The sequence below is a fragment of the Triticum urartu genome, chromosome 5 (assembly GCF_003073215.2).
Source record: "Triticum urartu cultivar G1812 chromosome 5, Tu2.1, whole genome shotgun sequence".
Lineage (NCBI taxonomy): Eukaryota > Viridiplantae > Streptophyta > Magnoliopsida > Poales > Poaceae > Triticum > Triticum urartu.
This window is the reverse complement of record NC_053026.1, coordinates 432,566,667-432,575,434: the sequence shown is the minus strand read 5'-3', so window position 1 is coordinate 432,575,434 and position 8,768 is coordinate 432,566,667. Positions and strand designations below refer to the sequence as shown.

General features: G+C 45.6%; 1 protein-coding gene across 1 annotated transcript; it reads right to left on the bottom strand.

Annotated features, from left to right (window-relative positions):
• Positions 1-6,316: 6,316 nt before the first annotated feature.
• Positions 6,317-8,153, bottom strand: LOC125509554 (alpha-amylase isozyme 3A-like). Its single transcript, XM_048674543.1, has 4 exons — positions 7,965-8,153; positions 7,744-7,876; positions 6,844-7,649; positions 6,317-6,753 (listed from the first exon to the last, which is right to left on the bottom strand). Exons 1-4 carry the CDS (start codon positions 8,055-8,057, stop codon positions 6,475-6,477), a joined length of 1,311 nt encoding a protein of 436 aa, XP_048530500.1. The 5' UTR covers positions 8,058-8,153; the 3' UTR covers positions 6,317-6,474.
• Between the last annotated feature and the right edge of the window lie 615 nt (positions 8,154-8,768).

The following is an 8,768-nucleotide window of genomic DNA, read 5'->3' as shown; positions in this document are numbered from 1 at the left end:
TCTCCTTCTTCACGCGGTCGTCCCTGCTGGACCCCTGCCCGGGGTCGCCCTGGCGGACTGGTTTGGCCGGCGGCGGCGCATCGTCGTCGTTGTCCTCAAGCACCATGATGTCGCCCTCGTCGCACCCACGATGGTGCGCGGCGATCTCCTCCAAGGCGCAACGATGGCGCTCCATCTCCAACCGGGCCCAATTTTCCTGTGCCCACTTCATGGCCGCCTCGTCGTCGAGCACATCATTGTGCTCTCTCTTCACGGCGGCGAGCCCCGGCTCTGTCTTCGGCTTGACGAGGTGGGGAGGAGCCGAGGAGGAGGCACGGCCGCCCTCGTTGATGACGAGGGCAGCACTGCAGGTGCGCTGGTCGAGCGGCGTTTCCACGGGCTCGGGCTTGACGCTGACAACCGCCGACGACCCGGAGGAGTGGGAGGAGGATCGGGAGGAGGAGGAGGAAGACCCGCCTAGCATTCGCCACGGCAGCCACGGGCCGACACTCTGACGGGGGCCGAGGCCGTCGGGTACTGTAGCGGCAGATCATTGTCGTTCTCGAGGTACTCGAGGACGGCGTGCAGCGTGCGGCCAGGGACGCCCCACCACAAGCGGCGGCCGTCGCTGTTGTTGCGCCCCCTGACCACCGGCGTGTTGTTGACGAAGGCGAGCTGCTCCGCTTGCCGGTGTTCGAAGAACGCCGCCCACGCCTCGTGGTTGCCGGTGTCGTACTCCGGGAGGGCGCGCTCCTCCTCCGTCAAGGAGGTTCGCACACGCTCGATTTCAGCGTGGAAGTATCCGGGGTGTTTGACGTCGGGCAGAGGGGGGACTGGGACGCCCCCTGGCGCTGAGCCTCCACCGCCCCGGCGTGTGCATGTCGGGGGCGTCGGGTAGTTCGCCTCATGGAGGAGGTGAGCTTCCCACTCATGGAGAGAGCGGCGGCCGAAGCCGTTGGCCGCCGCCGCATCACCGGGGAACCGTTCACCCATCGGGGTGTGCGTGCACGCGGTGGCTAGACGGGAAGAGAGGGCGTCGGCGGCGAGAGAAGGGGGGCTGCAGGCGGGTGATTTCACCGGTGAGGGAGGGGACGACTTTTATAGCGGCCGGGGGCGGCAACGCATGTGTACGTGTGACGGGAGGGGGCGCGTCACCGCACCATGCCACGCGTAAGGAATCAATGGAAGGCTGACTGGCGGCAGCCTTGGCATTGATTCCCCATGAGAAACCGAGACGACGAGTACGACGAGGCTCGGGGGTCACTGACTCGGCGGGCCCGCCGTTCTTTCGCGCCAGTTTCGGGCCGCGAAAAATGGGTTTTTGAAAGTGCGACCGGACCTTTTTTGGGCCGGTGCCAAAAATAAGGCCTGGGGGTCTGTTGGGGGCGCTGCTGGAGATGCTCTTAGCCACATCGAAGCTATGAAAACCTTTGGAGATACCTTCAATATCCATCAGAATAGAAGAAATTTCAGATCTCCCTTCATCCCTCTTTTTTGATAGGTCGACAACACCTTCAGCATCCGTTTCAATAATGACATTCTGAAGCGTGTCACATGCTAATCACACTCCATCCCGCACAACCAAGGCCTTAGTGGTCAGATTATTTGGCGCATGCTCAACCCACATGGCATGGGCTCGGACGAAGGCTCCATCATGTCCATGAACAGTAGCAGCAGTGTAGTCTGATTCACAAAATCATAATTTTTCGTTAGGTGTTTGACCAAATAGGATCGTCTACCTTTTTAAGTCAAGAAAAGAACGGAAAAAAATAAAGCTTGCATCTACATTAACCTTCATCAAGTTTGGTAAAGGTGGTTCGCAGTGAGTCATTTAGTTTACAGCCACAACATCTTTCTCCTTTTCAGACCGGAGTTTGACTCCCGTTGAGGGCGGATTTTTTATGATCTCATCCGGATGGATTTCTTTTATAAAAATAGTGCCTATGGATTTCAACTTTTTCCCCCACGTATCTCCTCTTCCCAACGGAATACGCTTGATCATTTGTACGAGGAAGCAAGCCAAGTGCCCGTGTTTTTACACTCAGTTTACATCGAGCCACATGGCGACATGTACCTTCCCTGTAGTGCTAGCAATTCTAAGAGCATCTCTAATAGGTGCACAGAAATTTCACATCCTAAAATAATTTTAGCGCGCCACTGTAGCACATTTAGTGCGCTGGACCCAACATTACTTTAGTAGATGCTCAGAATCGCGCGCCCAAAAGAACACATAGTGTAAATCGTGAAGCGCGTGCAATTCGGCGCCTCAAATTTACAGCTTTTGATAGCGTTTCTCAGCGCGCGCACAACCCTTTTTTGCGCGCACTCTTTTATAGTTTCTGCTGGAGCTGTCCGGCGCACAAAAAACCTGTATTTTAGCGCGCGGCCCAGTTTTTGGACGCCTGTTGGAGCTGCTCTAAGTGAACACATGATTAATAATGTACGAATATCAAAGGGCCACGCTACGCGTCGGCCAACTATCATTTGTACAGGTATCCAGCATCCAACACCGTTCTCATTATTGCAACAAGGGCAGTGTTACAGAAATACTTTACAACAAAGGTTCTGTTGCAGAAATCTTTCTTGACATAGTCGATGTTGCAGATTTTTTTTTCATCACTATTTTTGCAACATGGGTATTGCTGAGGAAACCAAATAGCAAGACAGACAATGTTGCAAAAATATTTGTTATTTTTGTTGTCTTCATTTTTTCGCTTTTTTGTCTTTATTTTTTCGCAACAGAAGTGTTGTTGCGGAAGATAGTTTTGCAACACACATGGCGTTGGAGAAAGAGAGACGCCAAAGGTATGTGTACACGTGTCACATAGAGGAGGCAGCGGATGGCTCGCGTGTGATCCGTCGGGTGAAGGAAAGGGGACCGGCTGGAGATCAATCAACTGAAAACGAAATGGGCCAGTCGATTGAACCAGATTTGTTTCAGTCAATTTGCTCCTAGTGGGAATGGAGGGACAGAGCGCTGCATGAGTCAGTCTTGAGAGTCTATCCATGCATGATCTTTAGCCGGTCATTATCCGAACTGAACCAATCATTTGTTCACTTCCATGGGATACATGCATGCACACAACCGCACAATCACATAAACAATATTTAGTTCATTAAGATTGGTTGTAATGACGAGTATCATATACTAGTATCATGTATATGATACTATCTCCCTAATGCATAGTATCATAAGTTAGTATCTTAGTTTGCCTTATTAATTGCCATGCCTCACAAAATAGTACAACATTTAATATGATACAGTATCATGATATGATACCACACTCTCTCTTTCCTCATTTAATTGTGTGCCACATCATTCAAAAAATCTAGTTGGCATGCATGGTACCGCTTATGATACTACCATTATGATCAGCCTAAGCACCAGCCATTAGCATTTAATTAATCACATGGAAAACAAGCCGTCATAGCTATTATCCGAATGGCAACGCAATGTGTGTTGTGCAATCATTAGTGACTATATGTGTAATGAAAAAGGGAAAAAAATCAAAACTTGCATACAATTCACACTGAAATTGCACTTTTTGAAATATGCAAAGAATAAAGCATATAATAGTGCATTTTTTGCATTCTACTATAATTTACACATAGTGGAAATAAAAAAATTGTATTTCCTTTAATAAGAAAGAAAATTAAGAACAGCTTGTGCACAGCTTTGCACCGAAATTGCACTTTATCGTAATATGCAAAAATAATCATATAATCACGAAATTTGGCACATATTATATAGTATTTGTTTGTATATAATTACACCCAGCCAAAAACCCACATAAAACAAAAAATAACCAATAAGGAAAGAAAATGAAAAACAAAAACACATGGAAATAGAAAACAGAAATAAAAAAATTGCGCATATTGTAGTGAGATTTTCGCAAAAAAAATTAGTAATGGGGTAGTGACATTGTTATTACCCTTACAAAAGAAAAGAAATGAAAACTAAAACAAAATAAAAATGAATTAAAAACTAAAATAAAATTAAAAATTTATGTTTTCTATGGAAGAATGAATTTTTGGCATTGATATTAACCTTTCAGGAAAAAACTAAAACAAAATCAAAATAATGAAGTTTTCTAAGAAAGAATGAAAGCCTTTAAGAAGAAGATGAAAAAGGAAAAAACTTTCAAAACTTGCACATAATTTGCACTGATATTACACTTTTTGAAATATGCAAAGAATAAGCAAAGTATAGTGCATTTTTTGCATTCTGCTATAATTCCCACATAGTGTAACTGAAATAATGTATTTTTTAAGAAGAAAAACAACTAAAAAAACTTGCGCACAACTTTGCACCAAAATTACAATTTATCGTAATATGCAAAAATATCCATATAATCATGAAATTCTGGCACATATTATATATTATTTGTTTGTATATCATTACACTCGGCCAAAACCCCGCAAAAAACCAATAAAGGAAAGAAAAAGGGAAAAGGAAAACCCCATAGAAACATAAAACATAAATAAAAAAGTGAAGCAAAAACACCCTTAAATAGGAAAGAAAATGATATAAAAAACTAAATCAAAATAATGACCAAAATTGCACAGAAACTGCACATAAATTGCGCTTTGTTATAATATGCAAGAATAAACACATAATAGTGAATTTTTTCGCAAAAAGAAAATTTTCTAAAGAAAGAATGAATTTGCAGCATTGGCATTTGATCCATGGTGTCTCTACTTCTCCGGATCAAAATAATGAATTAGTGGTATAAGTATTACAGTTTAAGAAGAAAAAGAAGTAAAAAAAGACAATAATGACAAAATTTGCACACCATTTGAATAGAAATTGTGCTTTTTAAAATGTGCAAGGATAAGCACAAATAGTGAAATTTCACAAAAAAAATCCTAGGTAGGAATGAATTAGAGGTATTGGTATTAACCTTAAAGAATAAAGAAAATAAAATAAAAACTTAAAGAAAATTAAAATATTGAAGTTTTCTAAGAAACAATGAATTAGTGTCATTGGTTTCCCGTTAAGATGAATGGACATGGAAATAATAAAAAAAATAATGAAATATTTGGCAAACAATTTGCACAGAAGTTGCACATTTTTATAATATGCAGGAATAAGAATATAATAGTGTAATTTTCAGAAAAGGAAATTTCCTGATAAGAAATGCAGCATTGGTATTATCACCAAAGAATAAAGGAAATAAAATAATACTAAAAAACTGAAATACCAGAGTTTTCAAGAAAGAATGAATTAGTAGCCTACATATTACTCTTTAAGGAAAAATAAAATGAAATAAAAACTAGAACACAATCAAAATAATGAGGCATTCCATGGAAGAACGAATTATTAACATTGGTATTACCCTTTAAGAAGAAGAAATAAAATAAAATAGAAACAAAAACAAAAATCGAAATAGTAAGTTTTTCTAAGGAATAATTATTTAGTGTCATTAGTATTACCCTTTAAAGAGAAAAAACAATTAGTTAATTAAATAAGAAAGAATGAATTAGTAGCATTATTATAACTCATTGAAAAATTAAGAAAAAAAGTTCGCAAAACTTGCAAACAACTACGCTCTTACATTACACTTTTTTAGTACACAAACAATAATCATATAGCAGTGTAATTTGTGCACATATTGCAAATTATTTATGTGTGTACATTACACTCACCCAACATCCCAAAAAATATCCACAAAATAAAAATCAAACCAACTAATAAAGAGAAACAGAAAAACAAAAACAAAAGTACATAAAAACAAAAAAATATTAAAAACGAAAGAAGAGAGTCAGAGATGGATCACACTATTAACGGGCTTCGGCCCAGAAGAAAGTCAACTGGCCGAATTAAGGGGTCAGTCAAAAAAAAAAGCCCACACAACAAACAACACAGGTCAGGGGAAAGAACATAGCACGAATCTTAAAGAAAAGGGAAAACTTTGTTTTTGCCACTCTAGTTTTTGCCAACTTTGATTATGCCACTCTAGAATTTGACATCTCACTTTTGCCACTCTTAGCTTTTGACAATACATCACAAATGCCATTCCGTGGCAAAAACGATAATTTTTTATTTTACTTTTGCCACTCTTAACTTTTGACATGTATCACAATTGCCACTCTAAATTATTTGTTTTTGCCACGGAATGGCAAAAGTGATATATTGTCAAAAGCTAAGAGTGGCAAAAGTGAAATGTCAAATTCTAGAGTGGCATAAGCAAAGTTGGCAAAAACTAGAGTAGCAAAAACAAAGTTTTCCCTAAAGAAAAATCCAATGACCCCAAAATCGACTGACCCAAAAGTGAAATTTCAGCTGACTGAAATGTAGCTAAAGTGGAAGGAAAGAGTTTCCCAATATCAAACTTGTAAAATTAATATATTTGATAGCTCACGCTCCTTCCGCAAAGTTGGAAGGAGAGCGGTAGGGGTACAAACTTTATTGCGTGGTCTACGAACTGGAACAAACATTTCTTGTAGGAGTACAACGGTCTGGCCGCCGGTGCGAAGTTGCTAACGTCTAGCTAGCTAGCGCCGCCCGGCTGGCACCCTAAGGCCGCTCTTCTCCCAGACGCAGTAGTTATTGCCGTGAGCCACGACGTGGAAGTCGGACGGGATGACGCTGCCAGCGTCGAACCTCGGTCCGAGCTTGACGATAACTTTCTCGTCAACCGCCGCCACGTACATGTCGCTCTCCGCCGCCAGGATGCGCAGCTTGCTCCCGGCGTTGATCCCGTTGCGGTTCCTCACCGCCGCCAGCGCGTAGATCTCTTGCTTCAGGTTCCAGTCGAAGACATGATCGTAGAACTGCACAATATATAAGAGTATTGGACATTGATCATGCGTGACCATTCTAGAAATGCAATAAGAAAAGGTATGGCTCGATCATGCACGTACGATGCATGGAACTCCAGGGTGGGTGAGGATGTAGGCGTAGCCCATCATGACCTTGTCGGTCGGGAACGGCCATTTCTTCTGCGACGAGCCCGTGTCGTGGTTGTCCACGAACGTGACCGCCTTCTCCGGCAACAGGCCGATCATCCCGGGAGCGTTGCCCTCCTTGTCCCGCATCCTCCACAGCTCGCCCTGCACCGCCGACTGCAGGATGCCCTTGGTCGTGAAGTCGAACGCCATGGCAGGGCCGCCGACCGCCTTGGCCCAGTTCACCAGCTCCAGCCGCTCCGCGTCCTGGTTGACGGCGGGCTTCCCGTCGCCGTCGTAGCTGAGGGAGTTCCATATCTCCGCGACGACGAAGCCGGGGCTCGTGTTCTGGACGTACGTCCTGGCGACGTCGGCCGAGTAGCCCTTGGCGAAGTCGAGGCGCCAGCCGTGGAAGCCGAGGTCGGACTTGAGCCAGTTGAGCCAGTCGGAGAGCTCCTTCTGGACGCGCGGGTTGAGGTGGTCGATGTCGGGCGCGGCGGCGAAGTCGGCGCCGGTGTCACGGTTGCCCGTGCCGTCGGAGAACTTGGTGTCGTCGCTGCAGATCATGCCGGGACCCCAGTCCAGGAGGCCCTCGGGTCCTCCGCCCTTGAAGATGCAGTAGATGCCGCGGCCGTCCTTGTCCTCGGCGCAGCGGTGGTTGATGACGACGTCCGCGACGCACTTGATGCCCTTGGCGCCGAAGGCGGCGATGAGCGACCTGAGCTCCGCCGCCGTGCCGTACTTGGACGCGTCCAGGTCGTAGAGCCGGCCCGGCATGTAGCCTGCATGCACGTTCGTTGCAGAGTTAGGAGGCGTGGCATGCACTGAGGCAGCAACAGCACACGTGACCCGTAGAGGTGTAGATGGTGGATTTGCCTTGAGATGAAACGGAGTGCGAAGGTGGCGGCAGCCAGACGTGTGTGACCCCGGCGCCGGCGATGTCGCCGACCTGGGCCTTGAGCATATTGTACCAGCCACCTTGCTTGTTCCACGAGTCCCAGTTGAACCCCTGCATGCATGCACAAGACCGATCGAACACATCAGTGGTCTAGCTAGCTGTGAATTTACGTGGAGGCGTCCGTGCATTCGTGCATCACCTGAAACAGGATCTCCGTCTGTGCATTGACGCCGGACGTGAGCTCGAGCAGCACCACGAGAAGGCCGCACAGGGCGGCGATCTGCCTCCCCATAGCTCTGGTGCGTGCGCACACTCGGATGTCCGTACGTGTGTGTAGCGCTAACACTGTACGTGCGTAGTACTTGTGGCTAGTCAGCTGGATATAGAACTTGTTTGCTTTTTGTGAAGCAGACATTCTCCCAGGGGGTATTTATAGGGGGACGGCTAGGACGCTCCGGCCGCCGGCGAATGTGTTCTGGATGACCCGAACGGAAATGGATAAGGCAATCGCCGTCTTCCGCAGCGCACAATCGTCTAGTACGTACGGTTGTGCTGCTGGCTAACACTTGTAGTACCAATCCGTTATCGTGCTACTCGAGGAGGAACGAAGCGGCGAAAGGCGGGCGTCCAGAATCCACGTACTCCAGTACTACTATCTTGTTGAGGCTCGATCGCGTACGACCGAGACACTTTAATTTTCTAGTGGTTTCCTCCGAACGAATATGCCTGCAGTTGTCCTATGTATTTGCAATCCTTTGTCTTGCACTCAGAAGCCAGTTAGATTCATGTGTATTATCCATTGGATAAATAAGCAATTTCCGATTAATTTAATCCATTGGAAAAGCAATCTCCGTGTCTTGGTCGGGGCGGCGAGGCGGCAGCGTAACCCCAGTTTTTGAATAATGTTCTCCTCGTCTTATCCCAGTTTCATCCGTGTAATTAGCATCGGTGGAGGATGAGTTATGTGTGTCTTCGCGGATCTTCCTAGACTTGGTCGGCTTTG

Excerpts from the sequence above, each read along its gene's own strand:
- LOC125509554 (XM_048674543.1), bottom strand. The coding sequence starts at position 8,057 with ATGGGGAGGCAGATCGCCGCCCTGTGCGGCCTTCTCGTGGTGCTGCTC. Across the intron at positions 7,877-7,964 it reads AGACGGAGATCCTGTTTCAG|GGGTTCAACTGGGACTCGTG; the intron begins GTGATGCACGAA and ends GCATGCATGCAG. Across the intron at positions 7,650-7,743 it reads GCACTCCGTTTCATCTCAAG|GCTACATGCCGGGCCGGCTC; the intron begins GCAAATCCACCA and ends ACGTGCATGCAG.